Raw genomic sequence first — 24,750 nt, 5'->3', positions numbered from 1 at the left:
TTAATATAGGTAGTATTTTTTTCAGTGTTAAGAAACCATGAAGGTTGACCTCTCTCTTTCACACTCTCTCTTACATTCTCCCTTTAAATAGTCTTTTTTTTTCTTCATCAATTTTTTTTCCTGGTTCATTTTATGAAGTGAATTCTCTCTCTCTCTCTCTCTCTCTCTCTCTCTCTCTCTCTCTCTCTCACTCACTCCTCCTCATCTTCCTCAGCCTCTGGTTTATCCTGGTTATTGGAGCTAGGGCAGGTGGTCTTGTTCTCCTTTTTCCATTTCATCCGTCGGTTCTGGAACCAGATTTTGATCTGTCTCTCGGTCAGACAGAGGGCGTGGGCGATCTCGATGCGTCTCCTCCGGGTTAGGTAACGATTGTAGTGAAATTCCTTCTCCAGCTCCAGGGTCTGGTATCGGGTATATGTCTGTCGGCCTCTTTTTCGGTCTGTCCCTAAGACAATCGTGGGGGGAAAAAGGGGGGAGATCAGCTATGGAAACTGCTCAGGTGCTTCTTTTATACCTAAACCCACCCCACCAGAAAACTCGAACTTTTAATTCATAATGGGGCAGAATTCAGATCTGACTCTCCTGCACTAAAATCCACTTTCTGAAAACTCCAGTTAATTTCCTCCAAATTTCCCTCTATTACCAAAGGCACATAGGCATTTCTACAGACCACAAATGAGGCAAGGAAAGACTCCTATTTTATTCAGATAATCGGTGAATCTTTCTCCCAGAGACAGTCTGGGAAAGCCTAATTTATCCCAGGGAAGGGATTTATTTTGCACAAACCCCTCTTTTTATGGGGAGTCCATCAACACTTGGAAATAAGAATTCTTTTCCAGATTCTTTCTCCTCTCTCTGGGATTCAGAGGCCTCGATTTTTCCTGCAATCTGCAGTTTTAGGAGAAACCTAAAAGGCCAGAGGAAGCATCCTCAGAAATGGAGTTTCTAGGAAAGGAAACTACAAGTTTACAATATGTATTTCTTTCTCCTTGAGGACAAGAGTAGACAAAAGGAGTCCAAAGTTTCCCGGGCTTATTTCTCAGCCCTGCAGTTTGTTGAGGAGAGAGATGAAAGCTGAGTTCAGAAGGAAAGAATGACAGATGGAGGACTGGAATTGGTTTGCATTGGGTTTATTATGATTATTTTCCAGTAGCTATTTCAGGGAAAGGTCTTGCCAGGCCTCACTCTCCCCACATGCCAACTCTCCCAGTGGAGCACTCCAAAGAAATCACTGTTGTGAGCTGAGCCTGGGGAAGATGGAGTGACAGGGAGAGCAGCCTAGAACAGTTAAGTATTCTTTTTGGAAGGTGAATGGACAAGATAGGGGAGATCTTACAAGTCTAGGCAGAGTTCCTCTCCCCAGTATACATACCCAGTTATCCTAAAGATTTCAGTCCCTTTGAGGGAGGTGTAGTTGGGGTTGGGTTAAGGGAGGTCTTTGGGCCAGGAATTTGCAAAGGATGTAGGGGGTAATAGAAGGGACCAAGAAGCCCTAATTTAAAGTCAGATAAAAGCCAGCTGAAATGTTTATGAGCAGAAAAATTCAGGCTTTGATAAATCAGCTGTAAAAAACAGATGAATTATAGAGCAGGTAATGGAGAATCTGACCACCAATAATTATCTAGGAATTGCAAGTTTGACCAAACAGGGAGCAGTGATGTCAAAGTGGCCAGCTTCTAAGCTTCCCAATCTTACCCCCAACATACTCTTAGGTTCGGCCCCTGGTAGCCCCTCAAAAACAAGATAATCAAGAACCCAAGCTCTCCCCAGCAAAGAAAGTCAATGAAGTTTCCAACACTGACCTTTTCTGAGTAGTGTGGGGCTAGGGAGAGGATGATTGAGCAAGACCCTCCAAGAATTGAGCTTTCCAGGAATGAATGAGCTCCCCTCAGCCCCCTGGGGCTATCCTCCTCACTTGGTCTGTTGTTGGAAATTTTCCTGGGGACCAGTTTTGTTCATTGACTTTAGCCTCTTATAGCTGGCAGGTTTCTTTCTTTTAATGAAAGTGGCAAACTTGTTGGCCATTTATTTCTTCGCTGTAATTGACAGTACCTCCCAGGCCGGAATGAATGAGACAGGGCAGAAATACACCTGAGACTTCAAGGATGAGAGTTGACTCTGGGAGGCTTCTAATTTCCCTTCTGCCCCAAATTCATGGAGGGTGGCCCCTCCTTATGTTTCTCATTTTCCCTCTTCCTCTCAAACTGCCTGGTCCCCAAGTGGATCTAAGCCTCCTTTTCCTATTCCTCCTCGTCCTGGGCCTTCCTTAACTTCCTCTATCACGGTTTAGGGAACCCACCTCTAATTACCCTGACGCCCACCCAAATTAGAATAATGGGTGAGAATGGTTGGCTGGAAAGGGGGGGGGGGCTTGTCTCTGAGCTTTCCATTCTCCTTTCCCCTCCCCTCCCCCGACCCTTTCAAGATAGGGGGTGAGCGACACACCCAGAAAGATGAAATCACCAACAGGGAAATGGGGTGGGTGGGAGACTGGGACTGCTGAGGGGAGGGGGAACCTAATGGCTATTATTTCTACAAACCCCAGTCTTTCTCACCCAGACAAACTGCCTCCCCCGAGCCAGTCCTGGCGCAGCTGATTAATATTTAAAGCTTAAAAGGCAGGAATGGGGGTGGGGGGGAGGCGGTGAGCTAAGGGGCTCGGGAACCATGGAGAGGAGAGCGGTCCTTTTGGAAGGGCAAAAGGCCCTAAACGGTGAGGGAGATATATAGGAATTGGAAGTTCAGTCCAGGGTCGAGATTTGAGGGACTCTTAGAAGGATCTATCCTGCAGCCGAAGAAAAGCAGCCCAGGCTCCAGTAGACAACAGGACAGGGAGGGCGGTGAATGGGGTGGTTGGAGGTGTAAGAAGACAACCTCTCTTTGGGGGGGGGGGGGAGAAAGGGAGAGGAAAAGGAGGGTGGGGGTCCAGGGATGGGTTGGGAATTGGGGTGGTTATTTTTTTTTTCCTTATTTCATTCTGATTCCTTGCATTGGAGGTTTACCTGTGCTCCGCATCCACGGGTAGATCCGGAAATTACTTTCCGCGGCCAAGTCGGACTCCCTCTGGTCCTTGCCGCCGCCTGCCTTGGCAGAATCGCCGGGACACATCACCGAGAGGTTTTGCTCAAAGGGCGCGCAGTGCATGTTGAAGGAACCCGTTTCCAGCCCGTAGCCGGCCGTGTAGACGCCAGCCGTGCTCTGCCCTGCCATCCCCCCCCCGTTGGGGTACAAGCCCGGCATGGAGGCTGCGAAGGAGGCGCCCGAGCCCGCTCCATAGCCCGGGCGCTGGGCGTTGGGTGCGAAAGCGCAAGAAGTTTGTTCGGGGAAGACTCCGGGAGGGAAAACCGAACTTGCGGCTGGATATTTAGAAAATAAAGCATTCGCATAATACAATGAACTCATAATTTGGCCGGATGATTTGTAGGCAGGGACGTTTTAGTGTCGGTTTTACGAGATTCCTTGATATATTACGGAATTAGAGTCCAGATTTACACCAAAAAGGACCCCCTTTTTCCTCGGTGGGCCACGTGACTCCCGCCCACGTGACGGGGCCTCCTCCAATGGCCGGCCAGCCTCCCCACGGCTCCCGGTAATGTGGAAAAAATTGTGGTGGCGTTGGGTTTATAAAATATGATCAATAATGAATGGAGGGCCCTAGCCCTCTGCACCCGGGCCCGGCCGAAGGGGCCCCGGGAGGGGGCGCGCGGGGGCCGCCGGCCGGGTTCCGGGGACAAGGTGAGGGCTCTCGGGAGCCCCCGAAGATGGGGTGCGAGCCCAAGCTGAACTGGGGAGAGACCCAGACATCCCCACACACACAGTCACACACACACACACACACACACACACACACGGAGGCACCTTCATGCACACTCACGCACACAGGACGGGGAGCTATCCATCCCTCCCTTCCCCGACCACCGGTTAGGAACAGAAAGCAGAGAAAGAAGAATGGACGCGAAAAGCAACTCTTAGATCTTTATTGATCCCGACGAAAATCTCTCTGTCTTTAGGGGAGTTGGTACCGATTCTCCTCCCTCCGAAGCTTGGGAGGGGAAGGAGAGGGGGGGCCAAGGGGAAGGCCATCTCGGAGCGTCCCCCTCCCCATTCTTCCATCTTCCCTCCAGACAAATGAGTCCATTGATAACCAATATTTCATTCTTTCTTTCTTTTTTTTTTTTTTTAAATGCCATTCAAGGCAATATTTATGTATTCCGGGCCACGGGCACTGGGCTGAGTTAAAGCACCAGTTCTCGGTTTTCATGTAGAAAATGTAAAAAAGAGAGAGAAGAAGAAAAAGAAAAGCGGGGTGGGGGGAAGTGAGGAGGGAAGTCCTGAACATACTGATCCCCTTGTTCCACAAGGCATGCAGGAAGGCTCTTTTCTCAGGAACATTAGAGCTGAAGGGAAGAGGCCAGCCAGCTGCTGCTCTGAGCGTAGGGCACAGATCTCCGAGCCTTAGGAAGGTACCTGTTCCCTGAGAAGGAGAAGTGGGGAAATATCTCCCTTGTTTGTCTCTCTCCCTCCACAACTGTCTTCCTCAATTCTCGGAAAATGGAAATATCTCTGGGTATCTGGGGCCTCCCTCTCTGCCACCTTCTTGGCCCTCTGGCTATACAGACACATAGACACAGAGGACAAATACTTAGACAAAGAGGGGGGGGGGACACCGCAGATACAATCCCCAATGTTCCACAGGCCATCCCAGTAGCCTCCTTCTCAGGGGGCAGGAGGGCAAACCCGGGGGCCTAAGAGGAAACAGGGAGAAGAATTCCCTTGGCTCACACCATACACCCTTTCCCAAAAGTCCCACAGCTTTCCAATCAAACAGAACGATTCCCTCACCCCAAATCCCCCTCAGGCCCCAAGGCTCCTACCACCTGCCTCCAGTCCCCCTTTCACCCTCCCCCACTTCCCCCGCCTCCTCTGTTCCTGGGACTGGGCGCCGCTGGCCAAGCCCCCTGCCTGGGTCCCCCTAGCTCTCTGAGGCATCCTGGAGCGAATGATACAGAGCAGCCCCCGTCTTGTCACGGGTTCTCGCTTGTAAACTTTATTGTAACTCTTCCGCCCTTTTCAGGCGCAGACAACAGAACAAAGTATAGAGGCACAACAAAATATATAATTAGTCCCCCCTCCCCCCCATAAAGCAATTCACGGATACAGGATACATTCTCTTCACAGTAAACCTAAGAACACTTTAACAATTGTTCCACTGTGCGCATGCTAACTAAAGTAACCTCTTTTGAGAAACACTTAAGACGAAATTGTCAACCAAAGGGAGAAATAAAGAAAGCGAGCGAGAAGGAGGCGGGGAAGGGGGAAAGAGGAGGGGGAGAAAGAAGGATCGAGGCAATGAAGACGGGGAGAGATGGGGATAGAAAGACAGAGATAACTACAGCATAAATAGGCAGTTTCATGTTGTTGGGATGACTTATCAGAAATAGATACCTCAGTCAATACAAAGAACCACGAAAAGAAAAAATCATAATTGCACAATGCCAATTTTTACAGAAGGGACTCTAGCATTGAAAGCGGGGGGAGGCCTTTGTGTTATTTTTTCTAATAATTTTTTTGGCCCCGTTTAGAGAAAAGGAAGAAACTTAAAGAGAACTCACAGTTATGGTATACAGAAGCTAGTACGATACACTACCACTAGAAACAACGGGCATAGGCGGAGAAAGCTGCCTCACTGCTAACCTGCTTATAATAACTTGCTCTTTGCATATAGTTCGCTTGTATCAAAGGTCGATCAGGAAAGGTGATGCATACAGCCTGGTTACAGCCAGAGCGGGGTGACTAGGAACGGGGTGGGGGTGGGGGACAGAATGGTGTAGTTGGGCTTGCTGGCTCCCTGGCGCCGCTAAGGAAGGGAAAGGAAAGGAAGGGAAGGAGGTGTCGCACGACCATTTCATCCACCGTCTCTCGCAGTCTGTCGGCAAAGCCTATTTTTTGTCTGCTTTCTGTCCTTCCCCCTCTTCCTCCGCCTCCTGGGCCCGTTCCATTTTCTGTTTTTCCAACTCTTCCTGCTCGCACTTGCTGCTGGGAAACTTATCTTTGTTGTTCTCCTTTTTCCACTTCATTCTCCGGTTCTGGAACCAGATTTTGACTTGTCTTTCTGTCAGTCCCAGGGCATGCGACACCTCGATCCGCCGCTTGCGAGTCAGATAGGGATTAAACAGAAACTCCTTCTCGAGCTCCAGTGTCTGGTAGCGACTGTAGGTTTGTCTGCCTCGCCTGCGTCCGGCGGCTGCTGGGAGTGGGGAAAGAGCGGAGAGAAAGGGGAGGGGAGGTGGAAATGGAGGATGGGAGGGGGGAGAGAGGAAGAGAAGGTTGAAAGATACGTGAAACAGGCTAGGAGAAGGGTACAATAAAGACAATCTTACACTCGACAAGGGGTGGGGGGAGATGGGCAGGGGGAAAGGGGTGGAGGCAACGGTCAGCAGAGGGGAGTAGGAGATGCATCTGGGGTGAGGGCAGGGGGGGTCAGATACAACGGAGTCAAAAGAAGTGGGAGAAAAAAGGGGGACATCTCTCCATACACACTGCCCAGAGCCCTCTTCGGGCAGGACTATGGGGGTTCTAATCATTTAAATGCGTCATAAACCTTGGGAAAAAGGAGGTGGAGAGGAGAGAATAAAAAAAAAGGGGGGTAATAGACCCACCTTGAAAAGCCCCCAGAGCCTCTACCCTGAGAAGAAAAGTTTCTTCAGGGTAATTAAACTATAAAGCAATTTACAAGTGCAAAAGTTGAGAGTCCTCCACACACACACCCCTAAGCCCCACTCCCATCACCCTGTCTCCATTAGCCCCATAAAACAGTTTACAAAAATAGATGGAAGAAGAAAAGCAGTAGAAAGGTTGGGGGGTTTATGGATTCAGGAAATGTCTTTTAACTCTCCTCTTTAGTAAAAACACACGCATGCACTCACAAAATCTCCCCTTCCCCGGCTTGGTACCCCTTGACTGGCTGTTTTTCCCAACTCTCCACCGTGTGCCGGCCCGACCTTCTTGCCTCCCCACTCGCCTCACTCTTTGCTTCTTCCGCAGCCTCACCTTGCGGTCGCATCCAAGGAAAAAGCTGCGTAGGAGAAGGACTCTGCTCCGAGCCCTCCGCTTCCTCCCCCAGGCCGTTGGCGGCGGCGAGCTTGCAGTCGGCATACTGCACCAGGTCCGAGTCCTGGGCCCCGAAGAGCGTCTGTCTCTGCAGCGGGTCGTAACCGTAGAAGTTGCTCGGATCCCCATGACAAGCCACCGCGCACGGGTTCTGCTGATACGGGGATGTGGAGAGAGAAGACGCCCCGTGATAGAATTCCTGAATTTGCGTCGGATGCTGGAAGCTGCCTCCGGTACTGGGTCCATACACCACGGTGGGTCTTCCGCCCAGATCCTGGGCGAACCCGCAGTCATAATAGTTGGGGCGCAGGGACTCCCCAGTTTTGTATTTGGAGAACAGTGAGTTGACGAAATAGGAGCTCATTTTATTGAATTTTTGGTGGCGGCGTCGGTGTTGGGGGTTATTGGGGAGGGGGTGGGGAGGGGGAAAGGGAGGGAGAGAAAGAAAAAAAAACCACGAATCACCGGCTCTAGTGCCCCTCACCAGGCAAGGAGAGGGAAAGGAAGAAAAGAGGGAAAAAAAAAAAAAAAAAGAAAAGGCGAAGAAGATCTCGAAGCCGCAACACTTTGTTGTGATTTCCAGGAATATAAAAGGACAGGATAATCGTCAAAAAAAAATCTAAGCTTGCATGGTAGCGAAGACTCACCCTCCCTCCCCCCCACCCCCCCACCCCCCAAACAAAAATATACCGCCACTTAAAGAGTTCCTCGCTTTACATTTCGGAGAAGGGACGGCAGTTCATAAACAGTTTTCGGTGATTTACTTCCCTGCAAATGAGTTCTTTCATATTTTGCACTGTCTTTTCATGATCATTTGCATCCATTAGAGACCCCTCATCCTATTGGCTTCTCCGTACTCCTCCCGGACTGAGCGAGCGAGCGAGCGCGGCGCGGTGGCGAGAGCGAGAGAGAGGGAGGGAGGGAGGGAGGGTGAGAGAGAGAGAGAGAGAGAGAGAGAGAGAGAGAGAGAGAGAGAGAGAGAGGAAAAACACTTAAAGAGAGGAAGAGAAAAGGAGAAGATGGAGAGAGGGAGAGAGAGAGAGAGAGAGAGAGAGAGAGAGAGAGAGAGAGAGAGAATACGGATTAAATATGTTTAACTACCTACATTAATGAGATATATCTAGCCTCACAACAAATCAAATACCTTCGAGGACCACCCCCAAAGAATGATGTGGGGGAGTCGTGAAAAGGGAAAGGGGAAAAAAACTGGGAGCCGTCAGGGCCCGCTGTTAATTTCGTGATTTTAACGAGGCAGTTGGAGTCTTTCTAAATGTCAGGGTCGCTTTGGAAAACTGTAAAAGAACACGGTTTAATTGCGCCGAGTTTTAAAAGGTCCTATAAATGTAATTGGTATTTTAATACAAGTTATCAAATCATACAGCTTCTTCTCCTAAACATATTTTAAAACAAACGAGGTCGTCATATTTAAGGTTTTAATGATCAATTTCCTTATTATTGATAAAGGTTTAACTATCATATGGAGGGAATTGGCTTTGTAATAGGGCCCCCAAAAACGGCTGTAAACTCTTTAACAAACTATAAAACGCCATAAAGCCGAGGCTGTTGTTGTTGTTTATACCACAGCGCATAAAAGCTGTTAGCATTTTACGAGTTCCTTCCTCTACAGCTATAAAATCGTGGGTTCGATCGGCCCCCTCCGCCTTATTGCTAGATGTTGGGGGTGTCAATGGCGAAATTAAAATGATTATGGCTTTTCCGGCACGATCCGCAACTTTGGCAGGGGATTTGCCCCCTTCCCGTTGCAGGAGCCGGGGGGGTCTTCCCTCCAGCCCCAGGACTGCGCTTCCCCCCAACACCACAGATTCCCCCCCCCAGCTTTTCTCTCTTTTTCTTTCTTTCCTTCTTTCTTTTTTAAAATACAAAATACTCAAGAGAGGGCAAACTATGGGAGGGGCTGGAAGAGGGTAGAAGAGAGAGGGAAGGTGGGAAAAAGAAGGAGAAACTTTACCGACGCTGGAGCACGGAGCAGAGTTCGCCCACGACTGCAGACACCGCAGTTTTGCACAATTTCAGCACCGAGTTGGGGAAATAAGGAGGGGATGGGCTGGGGGAGAGAGAGGGGTGTGCGTGGTGGGGGGGGGTACAGATTCCCCCGATCCAGTCAGCGTTTTTAGGGGACGTATTTTTCGTGTTTGAGATGCCACAATCGGGCTGTCACCAGTCCCTAAAAGAACCAAGGGCCGGCACCCATATCTCCCGAACTGTTTTTGCCTCTCTCAAATGCACCCCACCTTTGGCTTTTCTTATAATGCGTATTACATTCCTACCCCAACCGAAATGGAGCCCTCCCCAATCAAAAGCAACATATCAAAGGCAAGAAAGGACCAGCTATCTTTCGGGGTACTAGCTTCTCATCCAGCTTTGATGTCGAGCTGGCTACCAGCTTATACCTCGGTTACCCAATACTAGGGGCGTCTTTGAGCTCGGACTGTAAAGCAGAGGGGATGGTTTATTTAGGAGGGGGCCTGAAAATAGTCAGATCAACTAGGCCACTGCCACCTCCTGACCTAGAGGTAAGAAAGGTGTGTGTTTGGGAAGCAAAGAGGAAGGAAGTTTGGACATTCTTCTAATCTTAAGTTTGCAGCCGGGTTCCACTTGACCCAGAAAACCGGGCTCTGCGAAAGGCATCATAAGGAGGCCTGGGTGCAGTTCTAATGGCCAGGATCTATTGGCATTCAATATGCCTTTTTTCTGCCTCCTCCCTGACTACCATGGGGTGCCCTGGCCCTGGACACTAGACGGTCCATTTCTTTCTTGAGATCGTTTGCCTTGGTGGGGGGCGGGGGGTGTAAAATAAATGGATTTGTATTCAAGACATTAGCTTTTTCGTTTTTGTTTTAATTGAAATGAAATATCTTCTTGTACACTTCTCCAAACTTAGCTTAGGCCTCTATTTTTTCCAGAGCCTTTCGGACATTCTTCCCTTTCCCGACTTATCGCTTTGTTTTAAATAAGAAGTGCTACTCTCATCTTTGAGTAGAGCCTCTCTTCTCCTCCCCCCCGCCCCAGCTAATCTCATTCTAAATGTCTATACCCCTACTACTTCAGCTGCTGCAGAATTTCCAAAAGAAACTCAATAGTGAATTCTGGAGAATGGGAGAAAGGAACAAGAGAAAGGGGGAGAGAGGCAAAAAAAGAGCAGAGAAAAGGAGAGGAGACAAAGAGGGCTCAGATAAAGAAGGGAGCCAGGGAAAACTAGGGGGCAAAGGCTGAGAGTAGAGCTGTTATAAGAAGTTAGCGTTTTTTTTTTTTTTTTTTTCAAGTTCGGAAGCTTTTTATGGTTATGGCATGGAGTGAACTCACCAGCAAGGCAGGAATTCACTATGAGCGGGGAAGGCTCCTCCTAAATCATCTCACTACTGTACCAGAGATTCCCGAAGAAAAGAAAATGTTTCTATTATAAGAGAAAACAAGGAAGAATGAGAGAAGAGAATTTATAAACACCCAATGGAGGCTAGATTTATTAGGGAGGTGTAAAGCTGAGGGAAAAACTGAATTTGCAGTCCGTGTCCTCTCTCGGGCAGTGAGACACGGGAATTCCTGTGCTAATCAATGCTGTACGGTCAAAGCCTTCTCATTTCGCTCTCGGGGAAGGGTAGGATAGAACTGGAATTGGGGAAGGGCAACAGAATTGCCGGGCAAGCCTGATCGTGCGGAGTCAAGGAGGAGAGTAACCCCAGAGGATATCTCCAACCCAGATCTCTCCAAATCAAGAACTCTCGCCTTAAAGTACCAAATAGCAATAGCTTCCTCTCCTCCATCCCTCCCAAGTATCCCAAATAGCTAGGTAACTCAGTATTTCTTCTTGATGAAATCTGACAGACTCAGACCTTTAAGAAAACCAGAAACACCACAAGGAAAGGGACATTTTCAAACACCTATGTTCCCATCATCAAAATATGAATTAGAGAAGTCTAGATTGCCCCTCAGCTTCAGGAAGAAAAGCCATTTGAAGCCCTCAGAAACCTTATAATATCTATATAGATAAGTGGGTAGGCAGGCAGGTAAGTAGGTAGGTGTCCCAACAGTGTACAAAAATAGACAAACATTTCAAATCCATTGTATTCCAGAGACTCATTCCTCTAATTTCATTGTGGCAAGAGGAACAAAATTCCAGAGCGTATCCCACAAACACCTTTGCTCTGATCCTCAAGAAAAGGTCATTGCTCAGCCTTTTTCCTTCTCAGCCTGTCTCTCCTGCAGCCAGCCCCGAGGCCTCACATCCGAATCCTAGAGGGCAAGCTTTACCCTGAAGCTGCCTTCTCTCTAACACCTCTGGACCTTCCTCCTATCTCTACTGATTTTCACCTGTTCTACTTCATATAGAAGGACCATTCACTTATACCCCTAAGAAATCCTGTACTTCAGAACTGCTGTCTCACATTTATCTGAACACATTATTAGTGGTTTAATGCCCATTTTAAACACATTTGATCGACCCCTATCAAGCCTTCTTCTTGGAGAACAGGGATAGATTTCTCCTCTTAGTGGGATTGTAATTCCTTATTTTCTACGAAAGGTAGGAACAAATATTTATATTATATATTATATATATATATATATCTATGTATATATGTTACATATACACACAAAATTGGGAAAGATCACAATTAACCTGATATTTTCATTATGTTCAAATGATTCATGACTTTCAGTAAATATACAATTTACTAGCTTCTGGGGCGACTAAGGTATTGGGTAAAGCCTCGGTGCCCTAGAGCCAGCGCTCCGGGGATTTTAGCATGGAGCAAGGGCTCCATCTAGCGGTCTGTCCTCGACAAGGTCCGACCTGGGGCAGCAGTCCAACCTGGTTGCCGGGAGAAAGAAGGGAAAGGAAGGGGAGGAAAACAAACAAACAAACAAACCCACAATCTTTCGTTATCAGCAAAGGGAGGAGGAATGAGAAAGGAAGAGAAAGTGTTGAAATCAGGAAACGGTTCATAAGGTTTTGAGGATAAGCAAAAAAAAAAAAAAAAAAAAGAGAGAGAGAGAGAGAGAATAAAAGAAGACATAAGCTATTTTCTCTTCATCCTCTCCCCCGCCCCTTCTGCCTGGAAGCATCCAGTGCTGCAGCGTTTATGGACCATACGAGGATTGAGGGTTGGGGGTGTGGGGGTGGGCGGTGTGGAATGAACGCTTTTGAAAAGCCACACAATTGTTTCGGACCCTGAGACTAAACAATTGGGCTTTCTATAGGGAAGAAGGGACGGAGAGGACGAGAGGGGAGAGGGGCTGTAAATAGATCAGAGCCTGTCCCGATCCAGACGTCTCGCCTTAACTTTGTGTGTGTGTGTATGTGTATCCGTTTATGACTCCCAATTCTAGGAGCCTGCAATTGCTAAGGGATAGAGGGGTGGGAGGTGGAGTGGGGGGGGGGGGGGGGGGGGGGGGGGGGGGGAGAAGAACAAAGAGATGAGTCCGGAATGCTATATCTAAAGCGTCTGTGACAACAGTCCCCTTCTCTCCTCCCCCCCTTTCTTTTCCCCTTGTTGCCCCTTTTCCCTTCCCCCTCCTCTCACCCTACATCCTACGCCACCCTGAGTATGTGTGTGTGTGAAACTTCGAGGTATCCACAGATGTAGTCTTTGCCCCTACCCATCCCCACCCCCCTGCCTCAGTCCCAGCGCTAATTTGGGAGAACCGGAAAGTTTCCGCTCACTGTTTGCTTTGCTGCTATTTAGTTTCTTAACCTTCAGAAATTTCTACGCTATAAAGTTTTATAGCGGTCATATTCTTTTACTGCAGCGCACACTGCATTGAATTCGCTCTCGGGGTCTCTTTGCGTCCCTCTCTCTCTCCCTGTATTTTCCTTCTCTTCAGTGACAAGTGACTTCCCAATCTCTTCTCTTCACAAGTCATCTCTCCCCTCTTTGTTTTCCCCTTCAAAGTAGCCACCTCCCATCCGTGAGACCCCGGCGCCACTGCAGAGAAGTCCCTTTTCTCTGGTTCCCTAGCTCTGTTTCCTGCTGATGTCCGCTCTTCTCGCAGTGGAGAAGAGCTCAGCGCTATCTGCCGACCACAGAGCCGCATCAGCAGGACCGGGGCCAATTACTATGCATGTAATATATTTTCTACGATATATAATAAAAGCCTGTATTTTCTATTACTTAGAATATCTACAGGGTGTGAAGGAAATCCCTTAACACAGACTTCCAGATTTCTCTCTCTTAATATAGTTCTCATTCCCATTTATTTATTTTTCTTACTTTGAGGGGAGTAGGCCGGCATTTAATTTTCTGGACTCTTTATTCCTGGGCTATTTCTCTCCCCTTACAACCCTTAGAGAGTTAAAAAAAAAAAAAAGAAAAGAAAAGAAAAGAAAGAAAGAAAGAAAGAAAGAAAGAAAGAAAGAAAGAAAGAAAGAAAGAAAGAAAGAAAGAAAGAAAGAAAGGAGCTGGCATCAGCAGATCGACTAGCAGCTTGGACTAAGGTCAGATGCAAGACTCTGGTACACCCAAGTCAGACCAACCCAGTCAGTGAAGCAACACCAAAAATAATTACAAACTTTTAGCTAGAATGGGTGTGGTGATTGCTCCAAGGCTGAGAGATGATCTACATCCAGCAGAAAGGGGAGACACAGAACCTCAAGAAACCAAACTCATGGTTCTCGAAAGGGGTCCTGAAAAGAAAAATAGATCTTTGGAGTCCCCAGCACAGTCTTTCATACTTTCTAAGAGTACACCTCCTGACTGCTGCTTGTGGTTGAGGTAAAGCAAAGGAAAATAAAAATCTTAAAGAAGGTATCCTTAGAAAGCACCCCACAAATCCCATGTTCTGAAAAGGCTAAGCCGGCTAAGTGAAGAAAGGATACAGGAAAGACAGATCGAGGAGAGGACTTTTCCAAATGAATCCAAATGAGAAACCCTTGGTCTGGTAGGGACCTCATTTTTTTCTCCCTAGAGAACAGAGATGGGGCACTGGAATAATTCCACAGACCTTCTGAAGAGTATGGTTCTCCTCCTAGGGAAATCTGGAAAAAACAATCCTCTTCCGACTCTAGGAATTCCCGCTTACAGCAAACCAGTTAAGGAAAGCTGATCTCAGCTGATCCTATGGATGAGGATTCTACATTGAAAGGGTAATAATTTTACTGGGCCCTAAGTATTTACTCCGCAATTATTTACCTATGATTACCTAAGGTGACATTCTTTATCGCGGGCATGATTTGTTCAAGACAAGAAGGAAACCGGAAAAAAGAGGGAAGTCAGTAATTAGGCAGTTGTTTTAGTCCCAGTAAAACGTTTTAGACTGGGAAGAAGCAGCAGGGATGCCTGGAGCCAGAATATGAGTGGGTTTGGAGAATATGAGAGAGAGAGAGAGAGAGAGAGAGAGAGAGAGAGAGAGAGAGAGAGAGAGAGAGAGAGAGAACTCAACTCTCCCCCAAACTCATGACCATTTCTTTCATATCTTTTCCTTTCTCTCCTTTACTGGATTAGGACTCGGGCTTCCCAATTTAGAAGCTCAGTTCCTGAAAGCAAACATAGAACCCACCGTTTCTAGGAATGGGAATGGTGGGAGCGGAAATGAAGAGGTAGATCCCCCTCTCTTCTTCTATACGGTTAAGGGAATTCAATCTCAGAGAAATCTGATAATATTCCCAAACAGTCTTTCTGGAAACAAGGCAGTGTCTTAGGCGGGTGAGAGGAGAAACAAGAGATACACGCAAAAGAGATTTATTTTGAGATATATATATATATTTTGGGGGGATTCTTTCCTCTTTTTTCTTCCAAAACGAACACTCTGAGAGCTATACCCACCCCCTCCCTTCCCGTCTTCTTCCCCTCCCCCCTCCCCAAAATAAGTGGCAACCGAAATCCGGAGGCATGGTCACCCCCCAAAAAAGCACAAACACTGACACAACATTACAACACCCACCGACATAGCAAAAAGTTCTAAGCGAGTTTCCCCTTCGAGCAGCCGGGGGACAAGGAGAGATGGTTCCTCCAAACCCCGGTTTGGGGAATGCGAGTACGTAGAGGGACGGAAGAGGGACGGGAAAAAAGCATTAGTTTGTCTCTATGAAGACTTCCATTTGTCCTTTCCACTCGGGACTAGGTCCAGGGGAAGTCGTCTTGGTACACGGGTGGTCCCAAGTTTGAGACCGAGTCCGGATCCTCTGCGCCGCCCAGAGGGTCTCGGGATTCTTTCTCCAGGGCGAGATGGAACACAGCGGGACCAACCATTTCCTTCCGAGAGGAAACTTCGGGAGTCCACAGATTCCACTGGCTTTTTGAGGGCATGTTGGACCAGAAACAAAACGATATGAAGGGAAAAGAGAAGACCTTTGCAGGTCCTTACTGAAGTCACAACTGAGTTTTGTTATTCACAGTTCCTCTTGGAAGGGAGAGAGGAAGGAATCGATTCACAATAAATTACAAATCTGAGTCTCCCGCCTTGCCTTGGTGAATAGAGCGCCGGGTGAAGTGACTAGAGGGAGCTGAGTTTACTCTCCAAGGTATTAATTAGACGGTTTGTCCGGGCTGGGACTGGAGTATTCCAAGGGTCAGGCCTAGGGAAGTGCTCCGAACTGAGAAGGCTGCAGGGCAGGGTCTGGCATTTCGCAATACAGAACAAAAACAAAAATGAAGGTATGGAGAAGAAGATGGAAGGAAAGGATCGGGTAATAATTCTAGCTTTACCATAAAAATACCAGGAGTGTGTCAGGAAGGGATCTAGGTAAAGGATCTGGAGACAGTGAATTCGAACAAGACCCACTTTGCTCTTACCACACCCCACCTCAGCTTCTAGCTCTGTGCAGCGTTTTCTGGTAGGTATATGTGTTTGTTCTAATAAACTAACGATCTTCTGTGGACAAGTATGAAGAGAATGAGTCTTCGACTCTAAGAACAACTCTTAGGATGTACCTGGGGGAGGGAGGGGAGGCGCGAGAAGGCAGGGGTTGCACCAGATCTTTTTGCAGAGCTGTATCCTGGAAGGAGAGCCTTCAAGGATATTAAATATAATTGTGCGTCCCTATGCCTACGTTTGTTCAATTTGAGGGAAGCTTGTTTAGGGATGTTGAGTTATATATGTAGATTATGTATTTTATGTATGAACAGTGTGTGTTTGTGAGCAGTCCGCAATTCGAATTATGTGATCGGTGTTTTCATTCGTGTTCACTCGTGTGTTATACAGGCATCTATCGGGCTTATGTATTAAAGGTTCTCCAAGGGAGGGTTTCTGTGTGGCCAGCAAAATTGGTGGTCTAACTCAATGCAGGGATGGAGGGAGGCGGCCAGACTGATTTGGGACATATTTTCCCATCTGCTAAAAATATCTGAGCTGGTTACATCTACTTTCTAAACCAAATACGCTCCTTATCTCCAATTTTACTGCTCCATCTTGGAGTTCCCCAAAGCATCTTCAGCTAGGAAGCTGGAGAACCCGAAGGAGAAGGAGGAGAAGGGAGGAAAAAAGGTTTGGGGCACAGATAAAATCTGCAATAGAAAGGAACCCCCTCCCCGCATACATGATTGAAACTCTGATAACATTGTGTTGCGAACCATCTCTTATAAATAAGATTCGATGGAAGTGAGGGGCTAGGTGAGGGCACGGGAAGGGGGTGGAGAGGCTCGAGCTGTCTATTCTTTGCCTTGTTCCTTATTCATTTTCTTCATTTTCATCCGTCGGTTTTGAAACCAGATTTTGACTTGTCTCTCACTCAAGTTGAGGAGTCTGGCCACCTCGTGCCTACGGTCCCTCGTGAGGTACATATTGAATAGAAACTCCTTCTCTAATTCCAGCGTCTGGTATTTGGTGTAAGGGCATCGCTTTTTCCTGGAGGAGCGGGCATGCAACCAGTTGGCAGAGGGGTTGGCTGAAAGAGAAGGAGCGATAGAATCAAAAGAGAGGAAGAGAAAGATGGCCAGGAAGAGTCTCAATCCCCCAACCTTTATAGTTTCAGGATATGGCCCCTGGCCTGTCCCACTTCTGTCAGTACTTCACATGCATTCAGGGCCTTAGTAGTTCAAGGGGACAATAAATACCCACTTTGTTCATCTGTCCTCCCCCCCTCACTCCAAGTCATCACCTAGAAGTGGGAATTCACCTAAAACGGACCACTAAGAAATTAATAATAAATAATGAAGGCCTACGATTATATAGTGCTTTATGACACTTATCAGGTTCAGATTTTCCTGACTGGTAAGGAGCTCTCACCTCTTCCTCCTCCAACCCAAATCTCAAACACTTCCCAAGAGAGTACAGCTCTTTTCTAAACCGGATAGAGCTAAAAAGCTCTCTTCTATATTGCTCAGGATTAGAAAACTGTAAAAGGACATGGCAAGATGAAAGAAATAAAGGGAATATGCTTGACAAGGGGTCGGACTGAGTTCTCTTCAATACCAACTTATGGAAATTGCCCCGAGCCCCCGCCAAGTCTCAGGGGACTTGTGTGCCAGTGTCAAAACATACACAGGAACACCCAAATTCACAAGCACAGGGGCACACGAGTACATGGACACACACATTCCAATTGCAACCATTTGTCAACTCCAGCCCACCCGACTTTGCCGGTGGCTCTGAAATAACTTATGATTGCAATATTCTCACCTTGGCCTCTCTAGGCCTCTGAGTTTGGTTAAGCCAAGGTTCAGAGAAAATATTCAGGGAAATTGAGGAGGGGTGGGGCGGGGAAGCCAGAGCCCTAGTCTCAACTCTCTCCCTATCCCATCCCCCATGAACACCTACTTTGCCCAAGGCCATACTGTGCGCAAAGATGGGAGAGAAGGGGAGAAGAATCAGGAGGAAAAGAAACAAAACAAAAATTAAGCGACAACCCTCTTCTCTGTCCCCTTCTCCCTATGATTCTTTTCGAATTTTTGAAAATTAAAGATGAACCAGTGGAGAACAACAGCCGATCTGGGTTGGTTTCCTCTCCCGAAATGGAATGCCCTGAATATTTTAAAATAATCCGGTTAATCTGACGCTATAAGTACCGTGTCTCACCAATTTGCTGCGCTATTTCCTTAATGTGATTGACTGGGCTGGGACATGGAGCAACATTAAATATTAAAGAGGAAGAAAGCTGTTAATAATTGATGCTGGCGAAGCTGCTCCCTCTCTTTAATGGGATTTCGAGGCCGAGTTTGAGGCTTTGGGGGAGGCAGTGTGGGTGTCCTAAAATACGAACTATTTCCCTTTCAGTCTCGCCAATTCGAGGGGGACATTTGTTCAGTAGAGAGGGCTGGGGGGGGGGGAGTCGTCTTTTCCAACAGAATTGACCCCAACTCTAACCCTGCTGAGCCACCTCCTGAGCCCCCACCCCTTATTGCCATCCCTCTCCAGACCACTGTGGCGTGGAAAAACCATGGGGAATCAGACAGAGGGGAGCCAGAACTGTAAATTGTATACTTATTCCCAACGGAAAGACAGAGACAGAGAGAAAAGGGAGGGAGGAGGAAGGAAGGGAGAGAGAGAGAGAGAGAGAGAGAGAGAGAGAGAGAGAGAGAGAGAGAGAGAGAGAGAGAGAGAGAGAGAGAGAGAGAGAGAGAGAGAGAGAGAGAGAGAGAGAATCTTGTCACGTCTTGTCTCCGCTTTGTTTATTGTTTAGAGGCATGGTTTTTGCCCAAGTACCTCCTACCTTACTTCCCCTATTCGATTAAAAAACGGGGACAGGCAGGCAATACCAGGGGATTTGCTACTTCTGAAAGACTGGAGAATTCGGAAAGGAGTATTCCTGGAGGGCTTTTTTTTTGGGGGGGGGAGAAAGAAGAGCAATGCAAGACAAGTTATATTCAGAAAAGTTGAGCTACCCTTGAGCCTCTTCACACGCAGTCAACTCCATCAGCTCTTTAATCTAAATTTGGGATTTCGACCTGCGTACCAGGAGCTATAGATCCCGGGAAGTTTAGAAAAGCTCCCTGAGGTGTCAAAGCGTTCCAAATAAAACGTAATGATACAACCCACAGAGGCACTGGGCGGGGGCACCCCTGAGGGAAAAGTTTAGGGCTGGATAAAGTGAATCATGCTTAGCTGAAAAAGAAGCACGGACTATGTGGACTGGCTCAAGCGCAGAGGGACCAGGAAGACATCCAGGAGGCGCGAGGCTTCCTTTCTGGCTTTCCAGGCTTGCTGCGCCCGTGCCCACATTAACTCCCGGCCCGGAGGGGGAGCTGGCGAGGCGGAGCTGGAAAGACTGTGGAAAGACTGGAACGAGAGGAGGGCGGAAGTCTTGGGACTATTATTGCTTGTGTTTTTATCCTTTTCCTTCATCTTTTCTTCCTTCCCTCCCCCAAACAGGGGACGGAAGCGGCGCGTGATCCAGTTTGAACAATTCACCAAGCTGTTGCATCTCAAATAAAACCCTAATGAGGCGCCCCACCCTCCTTCCAGTCCTTCCCCTCTTAGCTATTTGTTTTTACTGTTTGCGCGCAGCTCAGAAATATTAATTTCACCGACAGTGAATTTAATTTAAGAAATACGAGCGCTCTAGTTGTCCCTAGAACCTCCCATACACACACTTTCACAATCCGAGCGAACTTAACAGCTTAAGTCTCGGGGTCAGGGATCTCTTCGAAGCTTCCCAGGTTCCCCTTACGCCTTGTTTTGCTCCCCCTGGTCCCTGACTCTCTCCTTGGCAGTTCAGTGGCCCTCTCCCCTCCAACTTCGCTCCAATCCAGCCAGCAGCTCCCCGCCTTCAAGCACGGGAGAGAATGGGAAGAGAAAAGAAAGGGAAGAGAAAACTCGGAAAACTGGTCCAGCTTGTGCTTAATAGCCTGGACAAAGCTCCTCCTAGAATTTTAAGGGGACTGCCACATCTACCCCCTTACCCGCCTCCCGGGGTAGTTGGCCTACCCCACTTCCGAGTATCCCGCCCTCCTTCCTTCTCACTCTCTCCGCCCGACACCGTAGTAACTTTACATTGTCCGGGGTTTATTACCTCCCTCCCAACTCCCCACCTCTTCCCTCCCACCCTTCGCTCTCTAGCTGCCTTGGCATTTCCTCACTTTTTATAACTTACTTTGATCAGGCCTCTCTTTGTCTTCGCTTCCTTCACAAAGTTTATTGTCTCCGTAGCCGGGTCTTTGATTAGATAGGATAGCTTCCCTTCCGGACGAAGTTTCTAAATTGTACTCCGGGGTGCCCTGCTTAAGGAGCTCCCCTGAGCCCCCCAGCAGCGGCTCGGCTTTCACCAGGGGCTGCCCCGGCCCCCCCTCGCTCCTGGGCACCGGCTCCAACCAGGTGCGGAGATACCTGCTCTCCGAAGGCGGGACGCTCTGGTGTTGAATATACGGGTGGTAGACAGAAGGGAGGCTCCCCGACGAGTGAGGGCTCAGAGGCGTCCACGAGGCGCTGAAGACAGGAGCTTTGGGCTGGAAACTACAGGAGGGGAATTCGAGATGCTCCGCGTGGCCGGCTTGGCGAGGACTCGTGTATTGGCCGGAAGGAAACTTGGCTGGAGGCGCGTCTTCACTCTCGTGACTTATGATCGAGTCAACATAATAACTGCTAAGCGTCCCAGAAATGGACATTCTCAGACATTATACAGGAGCGTTTTCAGGGAAGGGAAGCGCTAGCGCGGAGGCGCCCTATATCGGGAGAGGTGGCTACAGGACAGGTCTGAGGGTTTGGACGCGACCCCCCAACCCCCCACCCACCCACCCCCACCCCCTGCTCAACTTCTCAGCCAACAAAGTACAGTTGAGCAGCCGGGCTCGGCGCTTCTTGCAAAATGATTGGTCAAAGTTTTTCCGACTGCCTGATAAAGCGTCAGCTTCGACGTAAATCAATCGAGCGAGGGGGCTGCGCTCCCGCTGTCATCCGCGCTGCATTCCATATCAAGGATGAATTGTTTTATGCAATGTGGCAACACGTCAGGGCTCCAGCGACCACGTAACCTCAGCCCGAGCCGCCGGCCGCCCGGGGTCCCCCCCGTTTGGAGGAAGGGGGGTTTAAACTCTCAACATGGGCGGGGGTGGGGGAACGGGCGGAGAGAGCTGTGAGCTTCGTTGGAGGGACTCTGACTGCTCAGCACTCTCCCCTGGCGGGTCGCAAAGGGAAAGGACCCCAGCCTGGAGAGCAGCGGAGAGATCCTAAGGAATAATTAAAAAATAGATGGTTTCCGCTCCTTCACACTCCCACTCCTCACTCTCCCACCCTGTCAAGGCCTCCTTTCCTTTCCCCAAGCTACTCAAATATGAATTTATTTTTGTTTAAAAGCTGAATGGTTTGAGATTGAAGAAAAACTGGATGAGCTAATGAAAGAGGAGATAGAGGCATATACAGAGATACAAAGTGAGGAGTTTGGGGAGGGGAAAATGAGTGACCTGGCTTTTAAAATATTTACTGCGCTTATTTTGGATGGAGCGGGATTGACAGTACCCAAAGCTCGGCCTCCCTTGTTTCCTTAATAAGTGAAGAAAAATCCTCTCCCCACCAAAAAAATGAAAATAAATAACAACAACGGGAGAGAATGAGGGACCAATCCAGCAGCTCCCCCGCTTGAAATCAGAGCTCATCCTGAGTTTAATGGGTTAGTAAAATAAGTAAACAGGACACGGGAAACTAGCGCCGGGTAGAGTTCAATAAAAACTTAACTCGAGATGTCTCTGATTTTGTCCTGAAGAAGTGGAGGCTGAGTGATCTAGACGAGAATGCAGAGAACTTTCCTGTAGTTTCTATCTCTCTGTGCCCCCCCCCCCCAGCCCACAAAGTTAATCGGATCCCGTCATAGGAAGAGCTATTGGTCAGTATTTTGGGTATCACTTCAGTTGGAGAAGGGAAGGGCTAGGAACATGGACCCTCGATGTGTGCTGGACCTTTGGATTGGAAAAGTAGCAATTTACAATTTCCCACTTATCCTTGAGGCCCCCAGTCTCACAATTTGAGATTGCAATGGAGAATGAGGGAGGAACAGGTCCTCTCCTCTCTTTTCTTCCTGAATCAGCTTCTCTAAGGCAGGTTACCACAATCTCCTTCCGGAAGGCAATCATGAGGCAGCCGAGAAAAGGTTGAAGAAATGGCCTCCCACCTCCCTGGTAGCCTAGCCGGCGCTTCCGAAGCGCGGGTTTAATTGAGATAAACTTCGCGGGCACTTGAGAGGCCCGACCAACACCTTGGTTCATCTCCCATCTCACTAAGCTTCCTCTCCTCCTCCTTCTAGGAAAACCCTCAGTGGTCTGCTCCTTAGTTGGGGAGCCACAAGACGTTTGGGATCCACTCTAGGAAAGTGTGGTGTGGAAGAAAGGGAGAGAACTTTATTGGAATATGATTACTTTGGATCAGGATGGAGGTTTTTTTTTTTTTTTCGGGGTTGCTGATGTGGGGTGTTTTCAAAGTGAGGTGTTGAAAGTCTCAGTGGCCTGAGCAAATGTCTTGAAAAGCTTAATCCCTCTGCAGCAAGAAGAGTCTTGAGGAGGCCGGGGGGATTAGAGCAAGCTGTCTCCAGTTCCAACTCTCTAGTAGCCCTGTTATCTCAGGCTCCCTTAACAAAAGGATATAGGGTCATTCCAACTTATGATTTTTCGATTTTTCTCTGCCTTCGGGTCATCTTTGGGGGGAGCGACTCTTCCCTTCCTCCCCCCTTCCTCCCCCTTTTTCTTTCCAAATGAAGCCATCTTGTGTCATTACATGTGAAATACGAGGGCGAAGCGCCATATTTCTTTCCATGATGGCGATTCCAAAATGATTTTTTAAAGATCAATCCTGGCATCTAGTACTGCCCCACCATCTCCATCTCCATCTCCTTCTCCTCGAACTTAGCTCTCCCGAGGGCAACAGTTCAATGGATCCAGGGCCCAAGAACATCAGGATCCGCTGGGTTTTTCCCCAGACGCCTTCGGGTAGTGTGGTTTGCCCCTAACTGGCTCGGGGATGCTTGGCAGAGCCCGGAAAAGAAGCAGCAAGGCTGGAGCAGAAAGAGAGGGAGAGGGGGAGAAAGCGAGCAAAGCGCAGCCCTGAATCAATATTAAACTTAAAACACCTGTTCTCTATTTGCGAGACGGATGGAGCCTTCTGTCGGCTTACCTGTAATATATTCCCAAGGAAAAAAAAGCTCTCCTCCCCTACCATAAATAACCGCGTTATGAACCATGGCAGAGCTGAGTATATAATTTTCTGTAGTATATAAATTAGAACACAAACGGACGTAGAGGCTGGAAGCTAAGATATAAGTATATAATACACACATACATATAATATGCATATGTGTGTATATATATCCAGGTGTGCATGTGTATAAATATACATGTACATATAAATGTATGTATATAATACACACACATATATAGATATATACACACACCCGAATCCGAGCTGGTCGGCTAGGCTATTTCCTCCTGAGGCTCCTTAGCCTTTCTTTTCTCAGTCGGTTGATAGTCTCTGTTCTGCTTTCAGGACTCAGAGTCCGGGTAATCTATTTCAACTGGCAAACCTCATTTAAATTTTTTTTTAAGTGCTCAAAAAGGAGGTTGTCATTTAGGATTTAACGGGGGCAGAGGAAAGAGGATTGTAAGGGTTAGGACCTCTGTGTTTCTTACTCCCAGAAAAATTGGGGCAAATCTGAAGAAGTCCCGAGAGATAAAGATTTCTTTTCTAGTTTGGTGTCTGAGTTAGGGTGATCAGCGTGGGTTAGAGGGACTCTTGCCCTGGTGTTCTAGAGAAATTCTACATGGGAACCCTAACAATGGGAGGCAATTATTTGGAGGACTGCAGCTTATCTACCATTTTCCCCCTTTTGGAGGGGATCTGGAGCTTCCACTTCAGTTTGTATGTGTGTGTGTGTGTGTGTGTGTGTGTGTGTGTGTGTGTAAAATTTTCTCCCACTGAAGGTTTGCGACTGAACTCACCCCACAGAGTTTTTAAGGGAGAGAGAAATCCAGGGCAAAATCTTATGGAAACCCCAGTTCTCCAAATAGGGACTCCTGTGTTCTAAAGCCCTCCACTATTTTCATTTAAATTGGGGAGTGGGTTCAGACCAAAAAAAAAAATTAATATAAAGTGAAATCTAGACCCAGAAAGCTCCTTAAAAAAATTGTATATTATATAACTATAAACCATTATAAATTTGTTATAAATTTCTATGCAAGAAGGGATTCTAATACTGAGGAGCCCGGGATGCAGAGCAGAAATCTTATTTCTCTTCCAATGAGATCAATCATAATTGTTTTTGCTACTGTTAAATATGGCTTCAGAAGCCCAGAAATGGACTCTGAAAGGCTTTTTCTAGAAAGTAATTTGAGTCCTGAATTATCCTAAGAAAGTGATCAAACATTTCCTTTCCTTCCCCCCTTCAAAATAGCAAAAGAATACTAAAAAGCAAAATATCTTTTATTTTATAGGCAGAAGATCCATCTCTCTCTCAGCCTCTTGCTATTTTCTGCATAGAATCTATGGTTGAACACAGTCAGCTGGTATTGGAAGCGAGGAGAAAGCCCCTAATGAAACCAGAACATCCTCCCATTTGACTCTATCCATCCCTTTGCGGGCCCATGGACTGGAATTCTTGAGAAGAATGGAGTCTGAGATACTGGGGCAAAGGATCTCGGGTGAGTTCGTGCTAGGATCTCTTGACTGAGTGCTGGAAGATTCCCTTGTTAACGTCCAGGGAGAGAAAGAGACAGTGAGACAGAATGACCAAAAAGAAATAGAATAGAAAAGGAAAGGAAAAGAAAAAAAAGA

The 24,750-nt window shown here is 47.7% G+C and overlaps 3 protein-coding genes across 4 annotated transcripts; all 3 read right to left on the bottom strand.

Moving 5' to 3' along the window:
* Positions 1–49: 49 nt before the first annotated feature.
* Positions 50–3,588, bottom strand: HOXB7 (homeobox B7). Its single transcript, XM_003768336.4, has 2 exons — positions 3,003–3,588; positions 50–445 (listed from the first exon to the last, which is right to left on the bottom strand). The coding sequence occupies exons 1-2, from the start codon at positions 3,400–3,402 to the stop codon at positions 192–194; spliced, it is 654 nt and encodes a 217-aa protein (XP_003768384.1). The 5' UTR covers positions 3,403–3,588; the 3' UTR covers positions 50–191.
* Positions 3,589–4,923: 1,335 nt separating this feature from the next.
* Positions 4,924–8,026, bottom strand: HOXB8 (homeobox B8). Of its 2 annotated transcripts, none has more exons than XM_003768335.2 (2): positions 7,051–8,026; positions 4,924–6,247 (listed from the first exon to the last, which is right to left on the bottom strand). In XM_003768335.2, exons 1-2 carry the CDS (start codon positions 7,472–7,474, stop codon positions 5,940–5,942), a joined length of 732 nt encoding a protein of 243 aa, XP_003768383.1. In that variant the 5' UTR covers positions 7,475–8,026; the 3' UTR covers positions 4,924–5,939. The 2 variants fall into 2 exon arrangements, with proteins under 2 accessions (XP_003768383.1, XP_031821964.1); XM_031966104.1 differs by having other exon boundaries at positions 4,924–6,244.
* A 6,845-nt stretch (positions 8,027–14,871) lies between these two features.
* On the bottom strand, positions 14,872–20,717 carry HOXB9 (homeobox B9). The gene is made up of 2 exons (XM_003768337.2): positions 20,093–20,717; positions 14,872–16,948 (listed from the first exon to the last, which is right to left on the bottom strand). Exons 1-2 carry the CDS (start codon positions 20,601–20,603, stop codon positions 16,713–16,715), a joined length of 747 nt encoding a protein of 248 aa, XP_003768385.1. The 5' UTR covers positions 20,604–20,717; the 3' UTR covers positions 14,872–16,712.
* Between the last annotated feature and the right edge of the window lie 4,033 nt (positions 20,718–24,750).

This window comes from Sarcophilus harrisii, chromosome 4 (assembly GCF_902635505.1).
Source record: "Sarcophilus harrisii chromosome 4, mSarHar1.11, whole genome shotgun sequence".
Classification (NCBI taxonomy): Eukaryota; Metazoa; Chordata; class Mammalia; order Dasyuromorphia; family Dasyuridae; genus Sarcophilus; species Sarcophilus harrisii.
The sequence above is the reverse complement of the archived record's forward strand: the minus strand, read 5'-3'. Positions and strand labels throughout refer to the sequence as shown.

Bases quoted from the DNA above. Each gene is read 5' to 3' on its own strand.
- HOXB7 (XM_003768336.4), bottom strand. From the start codon at position 3,402: ATGAGTTCATTGTATTATGCGAATGCTTTATTTTCTAAATATCCAGCC. The intron at 446-3,002 runs GTAAACCTCCAA...CGATTGTCTTAG, and splicing joins CCCGTGGATGCGGAGCACAG to GGACAGACCGAAAAAGAGGC.
- HOXB8 (XM_003768335.2), bottom strand. From the start codon at position 7,474: ATGAGCTCCTATTTCGTCAACTCACTGTTCTCCAAATACAAAACTGGG. The intron at 6,248-7,050 runs GTGAGGCTGCGG...CCCCACTCCCAG, and splicing joins TCCTTGGATGCGACCGCAAG to CAGCCGCCGGACGCAGGCGA.
- HOXB9 (XM_003768337.2), bottom strand. From the start codon at position 20,603: ATGTCCATTTCTGGGACGCTTAGCAGTTATTATGTTGACTCGATCATA. The intron at 16,949-20,092 runs GTAAGTTATAAA...CTTCTCTTTCAG, and splicing joins CAAAGAGAGGCCTGATCAAA to CCAACCCCTCTGCCAACTGG.